This window comes from Euleptes europaea, chromosome 15 (assembly GCF_029931775.1).
Source record: "Euleptes europaea isolate rEulEur1 chromosome 15, rEulEur1.hap1, whole genome shotgun sequence".
Lineage (NCBI taxonomy): Eukaryota > Metazoa > Chordata > Lepidosauria > Squamata > Sphaerodactylidae > Euleptes > Euleptes europaea.
In genome coordinates, this window is record NC_079326.1 from 39,609,263 (window position 1) to 39,629,761 (window position 20,499).

General features: G+C 42.1%; 1 protein-coding gene across 2 annotated transcripts in view; it reads right to left on the reverse strand.

Annotated features, from left to right (window-relative positions):
• Window positions 1–17,769, reverse strand: part of LOC130487991 (neurabin-1-like) — a 45,753-nt gene extending 27,984 nt beyond the window's left edge. For both annotated transcript variants that reach the window (XM_056861566.1, XM_056861565.1), the window contains exons 1-8: window positions 15,862–17,769; window positions 7,433–7,565; window positions 6,723–6,843; window positions 4,647–4,751; window positions 4,399–4,516; window positions 3,027–3,170; window positions 1,998–2,051; window positions 1,354–1,583 (exon numbers count right to left, since the gene is read on the reverse strand). In XM_056861566.1, the coding sequence (XP_056717544.1) occupies window positions 1,354–1,583; window positions 1,998–2,051; window positions 3,027–3,170; window positions 4,399–4,516; window positions 4,647–4,751; window positions 6,723–6,843; window positions 7,433–7,565; window positions 15,862–17,484 (2,528 nt within the window). In that variant the 5' untranslated portion in view covers window positions 17,485–17,769. The remainder of the gene's footprint in view (window positions 1–1,353; window positions 1,584–1,997; window positions 2,052–3,026; window positions 3,171–4,398; window positions 4,517–4,646; window positions 4,752–6,722; window positions 6,844–7,432; window positions 7,566–15,861) is intronic.
• Between the last annotated feature and the right edge of the window lie 2,730 nt (window positions 17,770–20,499).

Below are 20,499 nucleotides of genomic sequence, written 5' to 3' on the forward strand. Positions count from 1 at the left end.
CTTGCAAGCTCACTTCTCCCCCTCCTGTTGCTGATGCCTCAGTAAATGCCTGGTTTGCCTGATGCTGCCAGATCCCTGGTTTGCTATGGCTAGCTACGTTTTAAAACCATTTGCAATGAAACAATACAAGTTCTGGAAACCTTGGCTGGTGTAGAAGATATTTGTTTGAGAAACCTTGTCTATATAATTTTGAAGCATGCTTTCTGCCTGGAGAAACTTAAATTTTATAATCCAAAGGTTATTCATCATGAGAGAAGGATTAGTTTTTAATTAATGTAGCATGAGGCTATAAATTCATGCAATGTTTAAAGTTTTTGGTAAATGAATTCCATTAATTACTTCACAATGTCATGATCTTCCAGAGGTTTCTTTAACATAATTTTGGGCAATTTTTCTACTTAGAACATATTATCACATATTCTTGTGTTTTGCAGTTCTTAAAACTGTGAATTTGTGTCTGCAGAGATAATATGCCTCTTCTTCATGGCAAATTAAAAATAAAAATAAACATACAGAGTTGAGAAAAAGACCTTGATCCCATTGCTCCTTAGTAAATCTATGTTCACAGAATCAATCCCTTACCTCTTAAGTGTTATGTTTTAAGAAGTTCAATGAATAGAACATTGGACTGGAATAGATCTGCACAAGAAGCTAAGTATGAGGAGGGAGGGGCAAGCAGTAAAAATGAAAGGGAAACCTTTTCAGCAGAATTCTCCTCAAGTCTTGTGATCTCTGTGTGTATAGCCTGAGGTTTATCATATTATTCTCTCCCTGGAGGAGAAAACCTGTAACGGCAGCAGGCCATAGAAAAGACCCAGTTTGGGAATATTTTAATGAAGTTTCTCTACCTATGGGGTAAGGTAGGAATGTGCAAAAAGCAAACACTGCAACAAAGAAATGCAAGGCCTGGAGGCCCGAATTAAATATAATGAGAAGTGCTATTTATGTGGAAAACCATGATTTAAATCTAGTCTCACTGACTAGTGATTTAAATAATGATTCAAATCGATTTGATTTAAATCAAATCCACCCTCATCCCAACTTTGTACTCCCCAAAGAACATGGCCATCTTGCAAGATTTCAGCCACCACTTTGGTTGCCAAGGCAACACATCAGGATTTCAAGTTGTCATTCTCATCCTGTACTATAGGAAATCAGCTTCAGCCTTCTCACAAGCTCCTCACAGCCCCCCCCCCACATTTTTGTGCCGTCAAGTCACTTATGGCGACCCCATAGGCCCCACACCAACCCCAACATTTTTTAGATATGTGCAGCTTTTGTTACAGTACATAAAAGAAATGACAGACACAGACTACTGTGAGCTGAACTAGAAGGAAATGATAATATACTCACTTCTGTTGATATTCTTTGAGCAATTTCTTGGCCTTGTTGTATTTTTTCTCCAGGGCATCATATTGTTCCTGGGTGTCCTTCAGATGCTCATTTACTGTCTTACATAAACTTTGTGCTTCTAACCAATAGGTCTCCAACTTCTTTATTTTTTCTTTGTTCTCTTCTAATGTTTCCTGGAGCTGAGATTTACCTAATTCCCATTCAATCTTTTCAGCTTCTGTTGCTTTTAACTTTAAAACAATTAATCATCACAATATTAGTAGTGTGCTATGATCATTCTTCACACAACTACTTTAATCAATCTAATTTTCCAAAAATACCCAATCTCCCATACATCACTGGAAAACAAGAATGTCTCTTTAAAAATCTTGGTTAATCTATGCTCAATAGATAATAATATGATTCTATATAATATTGTTTTATGCATTCCAAAAAGCTCTTCTGGATTAAACCTACAAGGATAGATAGGATCATGCATTTTATGAAGAGTTCCATTTCAATGTTCATCTTGGGCCAAACTCAGATTAACTGCTGTGGTGTCACATATTATCAGTGACCACTCTTAACTCCAATTACAAAGGCTTATGGAAGACTGCTTTCAAGTTACCAGTAACAGCAAAAGTTTATTACACTAAAAATCTTACCTTTTCCTTAAGCTGGTTAACTTCAGCTGTGGTAACAGCATGTTTCAGCTGTAACTAGACAATGATAAAACAGATTTGTCAGAGGAAACATTCAAGGTTATTGCTTTTCTATCACCATGTCTTCATTTAAGACAGCAAAAATACTTCTAATTTTTTTCACCTAAATTTGAATTGTTCCTAAATATAAAGGATTGGATCTAGAACTTGCAGAAGGAACCTTTGTTGCCTTCACTCTTTTTTCAGCAGCCCACTGCACTAATGTGCAAAGATGCTTAAGTGACCCTGAGAAATAAGAATCATCCATTCCCCCAATTCTTGCATGAACCGATTTCTGCTAATTCCCCCAACAATACATCGCACAATTTATGGAGCTCCCTCAAACCTTAGAAAACAGATTTTCCAAGGAAAGAAGTCTTTGACAGCAATAATCCCTTCAGTGCGCTCTGCTTCTAATACTGATTTTTTTTCAGTAAGAGCTTCCTGATAAATACTGATATCTAAGGAGCCCCAGTGGTAGGGTGAACAATTCACTGCTTCTAAGAGCCTCGCCCAAATTTACTCCTATGCAACTCAGCAAAATTGTGGACACAACCTTTTATGTACCTCAGTGATAAGAGGACAGAAAAAAAAAAACAAGACTGAGAATATTCTGTGTCCAAATGGAAAAACCTGCATTCACCCAAGCAGCTTTTAAAACACCAACTAAAGTTTATTTTCACATCAATTAATATCCTAGTGTAAGACATCATAAGGAATCAAATGCTACAACTAACAACAGAAGATAAATCAAAAACCCTGCACCTACATGTAACTATTGAACTAATGTTTACTTCCTACTGTAATGAAATTCACCAATTGTTTTTCAAAAAGGAGCAGCAGAAGATTTAAGGAGAATGTCAACTTCTCCTTAAATCTGGAATTATACTCAGCATACCATATAAGCCCTGTTGACTGCAAGGCATACACAGGGTTCAACACTGGTTGGATGATTAACAATATATTTAACATACAGAACAAAGTGCATTATACCTCTTTGAACTTCAGTAGAAACTGCGTAGAATCCATGTCTAGTGGGAAATTTATATCTTCATTTTCAGGGAGATAAAATACCTCTACAGATTTCCCATGTAGATGTGTTTCAAAAGAATCGTCGTCATCATCATAATCATCATCCTAAAACAATATTAAAAACCACTTTATTGAAACTAAATATAACCTTACGCAACCAAGACAAAAATAACTACTCCCATAAATAATCAGAGCATCCAAAGTAATACTTTTTTTTGCCATCAAGTCACAGCTGATTTATGGTGACCCCGTAGGGTATTCAAGGCAAGAGACCTTTGGAGGTAGTTTGCCATTGCCTGCCTCTGCATCACGACCCTGGTATTCCTTAGAGGTCTCCCATCCAAATACTTGTCAGGGTCGAGGCTGAGAATGCATTACTGGCCCAAGGTCACCCAGCAAGCTTCCATGGTGCAAGTGGAGATGTGAACCTGGATATCCTAGGTCCTAGTCCAGGGGTCCTCAAACTACGGCCCGCGGGCTGGGTCCTGAACCCGGCCCCCTCCTCCCTCCGGAGCCACCGCCGCACCCGCCCCTTCCCCAAATTAAGGCGTCCGTTCGCCGTATAAAGCGTCGGCGGCAGCAGCGACACCAGCGCCGACCCGGGAGCCGCCGCCGCCTCTGCGCCTTCCCCGCCACGGCTGCCCTGAAGAGCTGCCGCCGCCGCCGCCTTCCTTTCCCCAGGCGCTCGCGCAGCTCGGGGGACAGGAGGTGCCGCCTTGGACTGCAATGTGCCCCTCACCGCCGCTGCTCCTCCTGCCGCAGCAGCCGCTGCAGCCCTGAAGGAGCCATGCCGGGCTGGAAGAAGAACATCCCCATCTGCCTGCAAGCCGAGCAGGAGCGAGGCGAGCGAGCGCCGGGGCCCCCGCGCAGGGGGCTTGGGTGGCGGCGCCTCTGGGGAGGGGAGAGCTGAGAGACCCCCGTCTCCCGCAGGCCTCCTCCCGTGCCCTTCCCCCTTCCCCTCAGGTGCTCTTTGCCAAGCAGGGGGCCAGCCCAGCCCGCCTCCCACTCTAGGAGGCGGGAAAGGAGGGCGTGCGGTGGCGGCGGGGTCTCTCAGCCCAGAGAAGGGGGGAGTCTCGGCCATGGAGAGGCACCTGGGGGAGGGGCGGCACGTCCTCCTGCCGCAAGTTAACTTTTCTTTGCCTGGGCGCCTGGCTGCCTTCCCGTTTGGGCGGGGGGGGGGACGGCCCGCCCCCAACAGTGTTTGAGGGACAGTGAACTGGCCCCCTGTTTAAAAAGTTTGAGGACCCCTGTCCTAGCCCGACACCTTAACTAAACAAATAATGTAGAACAAATTTTTGCAATATAAATGCAGTATTGTATTTTAAATTGCTACCTGTTCTGTATCATTGATATACTGCTGCTCCAACAAACATCTCTCCTGTTCCAATGTCTCACTGATTAGGCGAGCTACTTCACTCTGGGTTCCCGGTTTTTCTCTTCCAATAAGAAACCTAAAGAAAGCTCACCAATCAATTAACAGAAAATAATAGCCTCCTATACGAATTCTTCTGGTAGGAAGTCGTTTAAATTAGTTTGGAGCTTTTCCTTCTACTTTAATTATTTTTATAAAGCAACACATACCTGACTGTACCTTTTGTGTTTTTCAGTACAGTTGCTGCAAAAAACTGGGTTACTCCTACAAGACTCGTACCATCAACCTCAATAATCTGATCATTCACTTGGATTCTAAAAGGCAAAGAGAGAAATAATACTTTACATATAGCACTGTATTTGATCTGAGCAAACAAACAAAAAGTTTGCCAAAAAAAGACAGCTTGTTCAGTCATTATGCTGTAGGGAGAACTTTTAACTTGGTATCAGTCTTGGGGCCGGACAACTCTCAAACACAATAAAAAAAAGGATAGGAAAACTGTATGGTGTGGGGGGAGGGCTGAAGCTCCTTCTCTATGTATGGCGAAGTTCCAATCCAAATTGCAAGCAGCAACTAAGGAGGGCACACAATTCTAATCTGTTGGTTACACAGGGAGAGGATCCCAAACTCAACCTGGGTGAATCGGCCCTTTAAGAACTGTATACTACCATTCAAACATGATTGCATGTGGCCAAGGAACATCTACACAGATGTTTTTGCTTCACCTCGGCCTTTATTGGAGCTGTGCTCTTTGAATCATCCAAGCTTCTCCCATCTGCTTTGCTACAGTATTTCCTGAACATCTGTAGTCCAAATGGACTTGCATGTCCAGTGAATGAGGCGTGCAGTTTCAAAACTTCCACCCTCATCAGTGCCATTTTACCCCCACCATACCGCCACACCTGCCATTTTCCCCTTGCACCCTCGAAGCCTCTTAGCAGGCTTTTTCAAAGGAAATGTCTATGTGGATGCTCTGTTGCTGCAGGATACAGCCCTTGTGTTGCTTGAAACATCTTGAACATCTCAACAGTATTACAAGATACCATAACATTATTAAGTCTGGTCTATCAAACTGGCAGATGGGAGACTTTTACACAAAATGTGGCAAAAAACCCCAAAAGGTCTACCAGTCTACAGCTTTAAATTGACATTATTTGGGCTGTAAAGTTTGGCTGCCATCCTGCACATAAATCCTTGCTTTAATGGGATTTAAGCAGCCTAGCTGTTGTGTACGGGACGGCATCCTTAAATATCCTGTAATTACAGCCACTTCAGTGATCTTAATTCTGCATCCTTGGACATACTATTTACTATATTCATATACATCTTTTCCTCATAGTTCAAATGCAAGCTTTACTGTATTGTATCAATGGATCTGTTCAGATGTACTTCTTCCCCCCAGGCCACCTTAAGCTTTGAGATCATTCTCATGAGCCTTCTTTCTCCATTGCTTCCCAAGCACAGATGAAAATGACTGCACGGGGTCAATCCTGACTGTGAGTGCTAGCACAATGAGGAAAGTGCAGAAAGGAGCATGCAAGCCCAAAAGCCGTTTCTAATCTCCTAAAACAGAGAGTTTGGGAGAAGTAGTACATTTCAACAAGTCCAGTGAATGGATAACTGCAAACATGGTACTGCCCACTGGGATGTTTCACTGCATTCTAAGCAATGGTGGTGGAAAGTGCCATCAAGTCACAGCCGACGTACGGTGACCCTGTAAGGGTTTTTCAAGGCAAGAGATGTTCAGATGTGGTTGGCCATTGCCTGCCTCTGCATAGCAACCCTGGGCTTCCTTGGAGGTCTCCCATCCAAATACTAACCAGGGCTGACCTTGCTAAGCTTCTAAGGTCTGATGAGATCAGGCTAGCCCAGAAAACCAAACTATGTTATTCTCTTCAGTGTCATCTTCTATTACCCTGTCCTTCTAAATCAGAGTTCTGTAGGTTCTAACAATGACTGTGGCAGGGTGGATAAAAACAGACAATCGTTCAAAAAATACATTAATTAAAAAACTGAAAACAGTTTAAGTCCATGACATAATCTATTGTATGATTTAAATAAATTTCACAATACAATACAATACAATGGATTCGCAGTTATGTCCCTTAATAACATATTAGCAGAAAGATAAGATCCAGTGAAGTGTCAGAATACCAGTGAGTTGCAAAACTTGATGATACATGTTGAACTTTATTGTCCATAGTAGAAGTATATGCAACTATAAACCTTTTTTTCTTCAAGAAAGAACATGCAAAACCAAATGAGCATGTCTACTGAAAACTCACCGACGGTCTTTCTGTGCAGCTCCACCTTCTGTTATTGTTTTCACAAAAATTCCCAGCTTTTCCAGGCCCTGGTCTGCACCAACACCCATTCCAATGATACTGATACCTAAGCCACAGTCACCTAGTTTACCCAAATAAAAACCACATTTTTAAAAACTCGTTTCATAGCTACAGTGATTTTTCTATCACACATGCAAACCACTGAATTATATTTGAATCACGAATAGTAAGTCACTAACAGTGCAATCCTAACCACATCTACTCAATCCTACTCAGAACTATTCAATGAGACTTAGTTCCAGGAAAGTTTTGTTATGGCCAAACAACATGTTATGTTTTACACGAGCTTCCAATGGGGACTGGTTTCTATACTGTAGCTGCGAATTCCATGTGTCAACTCTGTGTCATGGTCCCAATCTAAATCAGGCCCTGTGGAACTTCCCAGAGCTGCAGTATGGCTCCAAGTGCCCATGGCTAACTCACATAAAACATGACAGAACTTAGCTAGTTCGTCATGGTAAGAACTGAGTGTTTCTAGACCTGGAAGCACCATCAAACATTTAGGAGACAATCTTCTGAGCAGATAAAGATTTAAATTTCTATGCATCAGATTTTTACTTTTTGGGTGCCTAATTTTTCCAACCCTAATAATGAATCTATTTTGACTACAAGTTATTTACTAGAAAAATATGTGTATTTAAAATTTGTACCTTTTTCAATTTCCACAGGAAAAACTTCCATTTTCTCCACCCGTTTCTCAAGTTCATACTCTGCCGATGCTGCCACAGGGTCAACTTCTTCATTACGCCTATCATAATCTTCATTTGAGAAGGTACTGAAAACCTGAAATAAAAAGTCATTTTGAAGATTTTCACACACATTGACAAGATTTAAAAACAGATCGTACTTAAATACTAATTTAGAGTACACCAATGTTGAATCAGCCCTGACCTGGATGGCCCAGGCTAGCCTGATCTCGTCAGATCTCAGAAGCTAAGCAGGGTCAGCCCTGGTTAGTATTTGGATGGGAGACCACCAAGGAATACCAGGGTTGCTGTGCAGAGGAAGGCACTGGCAAACCACCTCTGTTAGTATCTTGCCATGAAAACCCCAAAAGGGGTCGCCATAAGTAGGCTGTGACTTGAAGGCACTTTACACACACACACAATGTTGAATCACCTTGCTGTCTTAGTAAGCAGTAACGTAAAGATGACAGTAACCACGGAGAGAGAGAAAGGAGCTATATAAGACAATGAATCCCCATTTCCCAACCACTAATAACCATTTGCAGGTTCTTCTGTAGCATCCTGTTCAAGCTTCACGGCAGGACATTCTGAGAAACAAACCAGCCAAAGCATACTTGAAGTCATATGCTAAATACATGGAGAAGCCAAAAATCCACACTGAAAGCCATTCTACGTTTTCAATAAACAATGTTTTTAGGGAAGAGTATTTTAAAAACCTTAGTTTTTCTCATTTTCTTTTTTAAAACAACTGTTCAGCATCAAATTGTTTTCCAAGAACATTAAATATCAAGTTTTACACAGCACTATAATTAATAATCACTGCAGCTGAAGTTCTCAATCTTTTTTAAAAAGACAAACACTGCAGTAACTATAGTGTTTGCCATGATACTGGCCAAATGAAATTATAAATTATGTTTCAGAGGACACTTTTGTTTAGACTGAACAAAATGAGATGGGCGGCATGCTTCCAGGAGATAAACAACTTCTGCATTTCTGTATTGTATAAGAAGCAAAAGGGTAGTGCAAGGTACCTGCAGTTTGCAAATTAGCCTTAAAATGTAACTGCTAAAAAGCGTTTTCTGAACAAAGGCACTTCCTCTGAAAGAAAGTAACAGTACTTTTCACTAAAAGTGTATATTTCATGGAATAAGTGTATATTTCATGGACTAAATGTGCAACAAATGAAAAGAGTTCTAACAGCTGAGAACATTGCTGTTTTAGGACTGAGACAGAAGCGAAGCAGATCATGCAGCCAAAAAAACTTTTTTGAAGTAGTTAGTGATCCTCTCAGGATTCAGGCTCTGAATGGAGCTTACTGTCAACACTTGGGCCTCCACATACTGAAAGTTGTCTCCAATTTCCAGATTAGATTTCGGACAATGCAAGTAAGCTGTATCTTTCTCCCTCACTTTATCCACAGTCCCAAAGAAAAGAATAATATCCTGTTAACAACAGCCTATGTTCTTGCAGTCTGTACATACACAGGTTCAGTGCCCACATTAAAATGATCGTATTAAGGCAGGGGAGGTCCAGAGTGCTCAGTTCTGCCTTCCCTCTACACACACTGCCCTATATACACACACATCTTGCTTACAGGGGTGGTAAGATGCACAAGCTGCTCATGAACTGCAGCTTTCAATGGACAGTAAAGGTATTGTGTAATGACTCTCAGGCAAGTGTATAAAAATTGTGCAATCATCCTGGAACAAATGCACATGCAACAATTAATTCAGCCTTTTCTCATATATATAAAGAAGATTCACATGCAGCAAGTTTTTAGCTCAGCCACATGATTACAATAAAAGACAGAATTTATTCTTAAACCGTATGCAGGATAGCAACGTACAGCCAGCAGTGGTTTGTTTGTTTTTGGTATGGCAACATTAATCTGTATGGCACGAAGATTCCAATGTAAGCAACTTCAGATCACTATTGCCTGTTTTCCCAGATCCCATGGTATTTTTACCATTCCCTGCAGATGAGTCCTCAGTAAATAGCTAATATAGTTAATAGTCCATTTACACTCTGCAATATAAAAAGAATGTCAACTTTGCAAAAGTATGGGTTTATCTAAGTCGCTCTAAAGTTCCTACGAAGTATATTGATAACCACCATCAATGTGTGAACACCGAATAATTATAAAAAGAAATATGGGATAAAATGAGGCACAGCACAATAAGCATGAACACATCTTAGCATCCACAACTATTTCAACAACAATGGGCACTCGAATTGCATGGCATAATATGACATTATAGTCACTGGCACAAGCCAGCAGCTAGTATTTATCTCTTCCCTATGTGACAAAATAGGCATAAGATACTTGTATGACTCACACAGCGAAGGACAAAAAAAATAAGTGTGAGACTTGAGGGTCCTCAAATCCATGTACTATACTTGCTATGCCAAAGACCATGACCAAGCTGAACGACTCCTGCTTCTTCCACCCATCATTCCACCTCAGCAACCCTCGGCAAACAACATGCTCCCCCTCCACTTTCCAAGCACCTTCATCACTAGTCCATACTCAGTGCATGGGTTATCTCTTCCAGTTCAAGATGACCATGCAATGCGGGTATTTGCACCATGCAATGGCAGATGCAGCTCGCATAGAGACCACCAGGAGGATGCGAAGGGATGGAAAGGAAGGGATCACTACAGCAATGTTGGTGCTGGAAAGTCAAGGGACGAAGTGGCCATGGCAGCTACAGAAATGGGCAGATGGTGGCAGGAGCAACAGCAAAATCAGGAAGAAGAAGAAGAGTTGGTTTTTATATGCCAACTTTCTCTACCAGTTAAGGAAGAATCAAACCGGCTTACAATCACCTTCCCTTTCCCTGCCCACAGACACCCTGTGAGGTAGATGGGGCTGAGAGCTCTAAGAGAGCTGTGACTAGCCCAATGACTAGCCCAAGGTCTCCCAGCTGGCTTCATGTGGAGGAGTGGGGAAACCAACCTGGTTCACCAGATTAGCCTCCACCGCTCATGTGGAGGAGTGGGGAATCAAACCCGGTTCTCCAGATTAGAGTCCACCACTCCAAACCACCGCTCTTAACCACTACACCATGCTGGAAGAAGACAGGGATCAAGGACTTTCCACAGGGAGATGCAAATTAAATAACGCTTTCCAAATAAACACAATATGACATGGATAACCCCACCACCACCACCCTCCTGTTGACCTTGGAGCTGGAGAGGGAGATAAAGATTCTAAATTAATGGTACACTGCTAGATACAGAGTCTAGACCTGTCTCTCCAGGACTGGACTCTCCTCATGAACTCCTGATAAAATTCAAATGAGCCCTGATTAGATTTTCAGTCCAAACAGAATTTTTCAAATGATACATAACTAATGAGTTACTGTCATACCTAGTTCTCATCACTATCAGTAACAGCAGGTGTGTAAGGCATAATTTAAATAACACATTCTTTAAAACAAAAATATTTTGTCCTACAGCTGTGCAGAAAATACCACTAGAAACAACTACTGATTTCAACATCTTCCTTTTTTCTTTGTTTCTGAAGACTTGTAAAATGACGAAAAACAAGATATTTCTTATTATTGCTTCCTTCACCTTCAGGAGGCTTGAAAGGTTTTTACTGACAAAGAAACTCTTCATACCAGAGGCAACGCAACAACAACAAAAACCACCACTGAAGAACTTTTTTTTTTTTTTTACTTTTTCATATGATTGAGCACTGTAAAGGAGAACCTGCAATAATTCTTTGGACAGGGACTCATACCTGAAGGATTTTCTTTTGGATATTACAATACCTACCCAACAAAATGCAGAAACAGATTGACAAGGCCAGACTGGCAACCAGAAATAATCAAACTAGAAGACAGGCTAAAATGTGGTAACAGCACACCACACTCTTACTGGCAGTTCCCAGCTCAAACCAGCGCAGTACATCTTCAGTGAACTACAGCCCATCCTGGACAACAGTACTGCCCTCTCGCTGGCACTAGGTGATCGGCCTTTCCTTGCTTACATACAGCCCTCCCCTAAACCAAAAATAACTTCTTAGCAACAATGATGAACCACTGAACAAACATACAACCCAGGTGCTAGATCAGTGGTTCCCAAACTTTATAGGACACTGACCCCTTGGTTCACATACTCAACCCCAGCGCCCCCTACCCTATCCAACAACACAGTCCCAAACTTTATGGGTCACTGCCCCCTTGGTTCACATACTCAACCCCACCTCTAGTGCCCCTCTGCAGCCCCCTTGTCTCTTAGTGCCCCCCTAGGTAATCCCACCGCCCACTTTGGGAACCACTGTACTAGATCCTGCAACAGAAGGCAACTGACTTGGATCCAGTGACAGTTTCTGCATATGGAAGGGATTTCAACCGCAGACTTTCTTGCCTCTGTCATCTCACTGTAGTAGAAAATGCCCCCAGAAATGCTGCTCTGCAGTGACAGGATACCCAGAGAAAGAGCACTAAATCAGAACTGGCAGAGGTTACCCCTCCTTTCCATACGGAGACATCCTCTGTGGGGTCCAACCCCCTATATTTACTCAGGAAATATCATTACAAGACCTAATATCAGTTGTACTATCTTGAGCTCATCCTCCAATATGATATAATGTGTCATCAACACTTTTCTACTCTCTACACAGGACTAACATGTCAGTTCCTATACATAAGAATAAATGGACACCAATTGGGCATTAAAAATGGTCATGTTTAGAAACTAGTGGGAGAATACTTCAGTCTTCGACACACTATTCCCTGTTTATTATATAAGGTACTCGATACACCTGTGTCAACTACAGGATATGCTTGCTGGGGAGAACCAACATGTCCTGCGCACAGATATAACAGAAATAAGGTAGCTCTGAATAAAAATGCCGTTCATGCAGAGAGCTGACAACAATCCCAAGGGGAAAGTTCAGTTCATCCCTAGTAGAACTTGTGACATATAATCCCTGAACTTGATTGTGTTTGGATGCACCGTTTTCAACACTTCAGTAACAATTCATTGAAATAGAGTACTGATATAATAATGTTTACACCAGGGCTTCATCCAGTCCCACGTACCAGGTTGCCACGGCACCTAGACACTGTGGCATTGACTATTTTCAGCAAAGATTTTATTGTGGTTTTCCTCAGCAATTCTCAGTGGGACTAAAAAGCTCATTTATTTTGTATCAGAATGTTTTGTTGTATGACTAAAAAAAGAATGCACACGAAGTTCTTTTCATTGCTTGTTTATATGTGTACTTAACTCTCAACATTAAAAGGTGGTGAATAAATTAATCTCTTAACTTTAACCAGTTGTTTTCTATATTGGCTCCAATATTCAACTCAGTGAAGCATTTTAAAGCAATAACAGAATGATGACAAATTAGGAAATTAGGTTAAGGGTTAGAGATTAGCTCTTTGCTATGGTGATGGCAACCAAGGTTACCCCCCTATATTTACTTATAATACTTCTGCCACAGCTATAATGAAATTAAGAGAAAATATGAAGAGGTTAGGATTAGGTTTTATGGTTGCAATAATTAGAAAATATTACAATACAAATATTAAATATTTTAATAAATATTAAAATACAAAACTGTAAAGGCTGACAAATTAGTCTGGCTCCTAAAGCCAAATAAAATTTATCAGGGCTGGGTTTATACTTTAAATGAATAAACTAAAACTGACTTAAAAACTACTAAAGATCTCTTGACTAGTAATGCATGTTTGTGAATACAACTAGAAATAAACCACAAGTAACACCATTTCCCTTTGACTAATGAAAAACAAAAAGACCTGATACTGTGCAATATATGAAAACACTTAAGGAGATATATGAAAACACTTAAGGAGATAGCACACATGATGAATTCATGGGCTACAAAGTTACTTTGAAAGCTTTATATAGGTGGCAGAACAAGTCTCTACAACATCAATATAATACAACATAGATGTATACCAAGAAGTTCCATACACTTATAAAAGTAAAAGTTCTGGAGCGATGTAGATGAAATGCCCATCTTTTAACCACACTTAATAATACCTCAGCTCCGCATATGCTCCTGATCTCTCTCTGCTGCAAATTGTCACCTTTCTCCCTTTATCATCCTTAACTATAGCTCAGTTGTGTCTCTGGTTGGTGAAGATGCAAATACTAATCAAACTCTCATCAGAGTCAGGCCTTTATACAGATTTGCACCACTGGTTAGGAAGGAAACTGTTTAGCATAACCATAGTTATGCCGATGGAGACAAGCGAAGGAAGTTCATGCCATAGAGGTAAGGAGAAAGGGGAAGAGAGTGCCTAAGCATACAGCCAACCATAGTTAAGAGATCAAAAATGTTACATCTGCACTGGACTTATGTATAAAATGAACTGAAGATAAAAATTTGCCTAATCTTGAGATTACTAACTGAATAAAAGACAAACCCTGATGTTTACTGAGGCAAAGAAAGAGCTTTTTGGCCCTAAGCAACAAATGCCAGAGTCATAATAGTAAATAGGTCAGCTGAACATATTTTTAAATGAACCATAAAACAAAAATCTCACGATGATGAATTCTCACCATTGATCATCTGACATTTTCCCATGGGCTATAAATGAAACCCTGAAAGCTCAACAGTCTGAAATTGTTTACTGTACATGTCATAAGCTTCAAACATTTTAACTGAGGCCAAGTTAACATTAAATGATTGTTTTTTTAACTGTTGAAAAATAAACAACCCATACTTGTCCCTTTATCCTCACTTACTTATCAAGACTGCCCCTTTGAAGCTTCAGTGTTTGAATATTGGACCTTTTCTTATCAAACCTATATAAATTATCTTCATAATAATCAGTATGTTAAAGAGGTTAGGCTAGCAAACTCAGTGATAGGCCTCTACAAGGACAGTAATATAGGCCTCTATGCATAGGATGGGCTGCAGTGCAAGAATTTACAGGCATGTATCAAATTAGAATAAATTAGACTAAAGTCAATTTTGACTAAAAATTAGCATGGTTCACCATGTGTACAGTTTCAGGTGATGGACAGGGGGGGATTGCCACTGGCAGCACTATTATGATGGAGTTTTTAAAAATGTATCTAACTTTATGGGGTACACGGTGTTCACATAGTACACAAATGGTAGGGACCTGGTGTGTATACTGATTTCTTAAGGTAAGTAGAAAAATATGTATAGAAAAATTACTTGTATAAAAATTATAAAAAAATATTAAAAAGGGAGTACAAGTTGTCAGATGTTGGGCGCAATTCTTACTCCATTCCAGAATTATAGCACAATCTTAAGTATTCAGCAGAAACTGCCATTGTGTTTACTGAGACTTACTCCTTAGTAAACATGCAGATTGCAGCCTCAAACACTTGACTAAGGCTCAGATGAATACTAGTAGAGTATTACAAAAATACCATTACAAATTTCTGCTCAAGTTCTACATAATGAATACAAATAACTAAGCTATATTTCACATGCTTTTAAATTTTTGTCTATAAATATCAAGACATAACTGACATGTTTAAATCAACAAAGACTGCTTTGTGTCCTGTAACCATTCACTTAATATTGTTTAAAATTTAGGCTGGATCCAGCCAGGTTTTTACTCAATCTTGATCAATTTCCCTTCTTACTACAGCCCCCGCCCCACAAGGCTTGCATACCTATAAAAGTACACCTGCTGCACATTAAGAATTTTAAATTATCAAAGATATTTACACCATACTGACACAGAGAAACTGTTTGTAGGAGTGATAAAAACGTAACAGGAGTCCTGGTGAATCAGACTAGTGGTCCATCTAGTCCAGCATCCTGTTTCATATGGCAACCAACCAGTTGTTATGATGGGCCAACAACCAGGACATAGAGGCCAAGGCCCTCCCATGATAAGTTCCTCCTGCGATTACATCAGACCTTACAAAGGATGGTCCATTTTGGCTATTGCAAACCTATGACAACATTATACTACACGTCTCTGCATAATACAAAAGGATAAAACAGAAAACAGATTCTTCTCTAACAAAAAGTGTACAATATATTCCCAACCACCTCTCCCCAAACCCACAAATTTATGTTTGAGTGAACTGTGAGTAGGCACAATGTTCTATATGAACTGTTGAAACTTTACATTCCTACCCTATGCATTTTGTATTTGGAAGCCCTACTGGCATCAAAAGGGACTTGCTTCTGAGTACATGTATGGATCAGGCTTTTTCTCATTTGATGTACACTTATCAGTCCTGGTTATCACTACAATTAAATCAGTAAATTACATTTGTTTATGAATCAAAAATTTTATAGGCTCCATTTCAAGAGTTTATAATGGTTTGAAAATAATAATAAAGTATAGGATTGCAAACATTTAAACTTCTGGCAAGGGTACCATAAAAAAACATAAAAGTCAAGAGTATCCAAGATACTTCACCTTGATTGGGGCGGTGGAAAATTTTACTTTCCTATGCGGATCAGGTTCATCTTCCTCCGAAAGTCCAGGAAATTCCTCATAATCACTATCATAGTTGCAGTCCTCCTCTGCCAAAGTTTCTTCTCCTTCAAGGCCTTGGTTATATGCTTCTGTTTCTCTGTCATCATCAAAAGCTGCATTTTCTATACCAAAAGCACTGGAAGAGAATCCATTAAAATTCTCTCTCTGGTCTACTTGTTGTTCTTCCTCCTCTTCTTCACTACCCCCTATTTGTTCCACCTGGCTTTGCCTTCTTGTTTGAACCTCTTCCAGAGCTACTATCTCTCTTACTCCTCTCTCACCAGCTTCACTGCACCCACTAAGTTCCTCCACTTCCTCAAACATGAGGCCATTTCTTTCTGTAAGTCCCTTCCCTTCCGCATCCCTTCTTGGGAACCTGAATGGTTTCTTCTCCTGGAAGACATTAACTTCCCCCACAGTTTCATCCCTTGAAATTTCATTCTGCACCACAATCAATTCTGCTCTAACAACTTCTATCTCCGAGATTTTTATGGGAGCTCTGTCCACTTTAGAAGCACTGTAAGTATCATGTTGATCCCTTTCAGAAGTTGTTTTAGATGTTTCCGCAGCAGCCCTACTTAGCTCATCTCTTTCAATGATGCTACCGCTGAAAAAGACAGGTATTGCAGAAGGTGGATTCTGCTTCAAGCCTTGCTCTTGATTAACCACTGGTGATTCCCAACTGCAGAACACTGTCTGGCCAGGGCTTGGAATACCTTCATTTTTCAAAGTGTCTTTGGGATCCTCACTGTCACTGTCAGCCAAGAAACTCTCCAGTCGCCTAGAAATAGGTCCAGCATTCAGAGATCTGCAGTTACCACTGGACTGCTGCAGCTTGTTCTCAGTGCTTCCTTGACTTTCTGTTTTTCCCGGAGAAACTTGAGAACTCACTTCATTATTGAAATTAAAATGATCTACCGCATTAGTACCATCGGGAGAAAGAGAGTCGTGTCTCCTGTCTTCAATCCTTTCACTTTTGTTGGTAGTGCATCTCTCCAATGTTCTTGGTTTTTTTGTGTTCCTTTCAAAAAGCTTCCTAGTCTCAGAAAACTTCTCAGCTAAGGCAACTTTGTCTAGATTTCCCTCATCGTTGTTGCGGATAATTTTGTCAGTTAAAGCACCAGCAAGTAAAGAATCCTGAGAACCACTCCAGGGTATAGAGCCACTATTGAGAAAGTTATTTTTTTGAACGCAGAGAAAAGACGGACTGATGGGAGAGGAAGGGGCAGGTTCAGCTGAAGATGTTTTGGTGATAATCTTGGGCTCAGAGGGTATGCTGTTTTCACAAGGGGAAGTCGAAGAGCCACCCATCTGCATGAACATGTTTTTGATCTTGTGTACTCTGTTGCCATAGGTAACAGCTCTCCCACGAACATGTGGTTCATTACCCCCTGCATTGGATGAATTGGGCAGCTTTTGCTGAGAACCTCTTTTGCTTGAAGCATTATCTGTGTTCACTGAATCAAAACTGCTCTTAATGGCATGAAAATCAGTTTTATAGGCATTCCTGTGCGGAGAAGCACTTCTCAAAGTTCTCTCTCCTTTGCCTTCAGTCTTCATCATTGTCAAAAGGAGACAGCGTCCACTTCTTTATGGTGGGGGGGGAGGGGGAAGAAATTAAAACCAGCAGCAGCTGCCCCTGCTGCCCCCTGCAATGCCTGGTTACAAGCCTATTACAGACTGTAGACAGAATGAGACTGGAAGATGCCTCTGGCTGGCTTATTCTTCTGAGCAGGCATTGAAGCGAGTTGTGGGAAAGAGGAACACACAGAGAGAGCAAGTTCTCCAGGACTGTATGTGGAAATACAGGATACTAATTCCACCGCTGGTCTACTCCTATCCAGAAAACCATCTGCAGGAAGGGGGAAAAAAAGTTAATGAGCTCGTGGCCTCACCCACTTAATGCCAGCATTTCAATCTTGTCTCAAATGGAATTCCATACCCTGAGGAGCAGTGAGAAACGTACCTCTGCTGTGTCCCACCAGACTGAAAGTAGAATGGTGGTGGGAGAGAAGAAACGAGAGAGTAAATACTACATCTGGATTTCACCACACGGAACCTCATCGGGCCTCAGCCCCGGAACCTGTTTCCACAGGCAAAATTTCCACACTTTTAACATGGACCGGTATAAATAGCAGAATAATAATAAATAAATAATTGGCGTCAAGCACGTACAGCCAGCTCCTGATCACCTTGGGGTAAACCAGAAAAGGGCTTCCGGGGCCGGACGCGGCTTCCAGTCAAGACTGGCTCCCCAGTATGGGAGGCTTGGAGAATGTACTGTGAAAATTATTTTTTAACGGGACCATTTAAAGGACACTCATTGATCTAATCCCTTATTCATACTTTGTATTTCTTTATATTAGGGAATGATTTCATAATGTTGGATATGATAAGAACAGATTAATTAAAACAATATCGGGATTCGTTCCGTTAGCAAAAGATTATACCATTTAATTTTAGACGGAAGAGGGAGAGGGGGAAGTCATTTGATGGTCAAATTAGAAACACTATTTGTTTTTTCTCTTTATCAGTATTATTATATTGTTTTTATGGATATATTAAATGAAGAAGAATAAAAAATTATTTTTAAAAAATAAAATGATTTTAAAAAGACTGGCTCCCCAGCGACCAAAAAGCATTCACACCAGCGAAGTTCCAATCGGGCAAGAAAACAAACTTTTAAAGAGGGGGTGGGGTGGGGGAAAGAGGAAGAATCTCAGCCTTATGCACTTCCTCGGGGTATTCCTCCCTCCCCCCCCCCCCAACCTCAAGGGTTCACTTCGCCGCTCACTTCCTCAAAGGCCCTCCTCGTCCATCATTCCTGAGGGAGGGAGGCGGGTGCGTGGAAAAGGGGGATACGTGGACAACTCCGGAGTACTCCCCCCCCCCAACTTCCTTTCCTCGGCCTCCCTCAGCCCCCTTTCACAGGCGCCTTTTCACTTCCCCAGCCAGGAACGCGTTTTTCGGCCCAAACGTGGGGCTTCGTCCCCCTTGCGAAGAGCCCTCCCGGCCGCCCCCGCTCCTCCTCCTCCTCCCTGCCCTCTTCTCTCTTTCGTCGCCGGGCTGGAAATGGAGAAAGGGACAGAGAAAGAGATCCACCCCGGGCGGGAGGGGGGGATCTAGTGGATCCCCCGCCGCCGCCACGAACTCTCCCGTTTCCTTTCTCGGCGGCGGCTGGCCTCAAGCCCCGCAGACGCGGGGGGGGGGGAATAAACAACAGGGGGAAACTTTCCCGAGCCCGGCCAAGACTGAGTTACCTGAGGTAAAGTCCAGCCTCCCGGCGCGGTTCCTTCTCCTTCGGCTCCTGCTCGCGGCTTTCCTCAGCAGGCGAATAAATAAACGTTATTCCCAACGACTCGCCTGAGATATTATAGATCTCGCTCCACACGCCCCGCAAAACTATTCGCCCGCCCGCCTCCTGCCCCTATTGACTTTTAGCGTCTCGAGCGCCCGCCCGCACGGCCGGTTGAGTTGTGTGTGTGTGTGTTTTCAATGGTGTGTTTCCCCCCTCGTCCTCTTTCCCCCCTCCCTCAGGGCTAGGCGAGCGCGCGCGACGGTGTGCGTGTGAGCGCGCTCTCTTCTCTCTCTCTCTGTCCCTCCCCCCTCCCCTTTGCCCCGGCTCTCACACAAAAGAAGATCCTGCTCGCTTCTTTCCCTAAGTCCGCGAAAGGGAACGGACGAAAGAGGCGGGGGCAGGACGAGGGAGGGAGGGAGGGAGGGAGGGGGGAAGAGTGGAAAGCGGCGAGCGTGCCTAAGTTCTAAAGGATACGCCTTCTTCATCCGTTGGGATATACCATATCGGGATGAAGGGGTTTGGGTGCTACCATGTGAGGGACGTCCAGGGACAACGGCCTCGTTAGCGCCTATTGTTCCCATGTTTGCTCGCCGCCCCCCCCTCTTGTCTGGAGCGGGTGGCAGCTGGGGCGCGCTGTGATTTTGGTGTCACTCCGCAGAGCGAGGAGACTCCTGGGACTTCTTTATCTCCCGATTTCCATTTCTCAGGCGCCTCATAGTAACCTTAGAAATGGGGGTGGGAGGGGGAAGGAACATTTCAGCTCCAATCTCAACAGAAGCCAGTGAACTATATTTAGGTTTCTTTTTTTTTTCCGTTGTGTTTTTTAGGGTCCGGCTTCTGAGCACCAAGCATTTCCCTTGAAATACGTGTTTCCTAAGCCAAAACGTATATTGTGAAGGAAGGGGGGGGAAGGAAACTTTTTAACCTTAACAATAATCAGCAGATAAATCTCAATATTGGATGTTCCCGTCAGTGTACAGTTTTTGTGGCTGCGATTCTTATGAGACCCCCAAGTGCAGTAAATTGAAACTTTCCCTCAAGACAGTTTTATGTGTCTGTAGACTGTCCTTTCCGGACAGCCTGTTCATGCAGACACTTGGGAGTAAGTCCCATTTAAATCAGGATTTAGGTTTGAATGCACATGGGGGTTGTGAGTGTAATCCTGCAATATTGTCTGTGGGTAAGGCCACTGAATGCAGTGGGACTTGGAAGTATATATTGTGGATCTGGTTGTTACCCTGCTGAGGGGTGTAACTGCCTAGTCAGGATACTCTATCTAT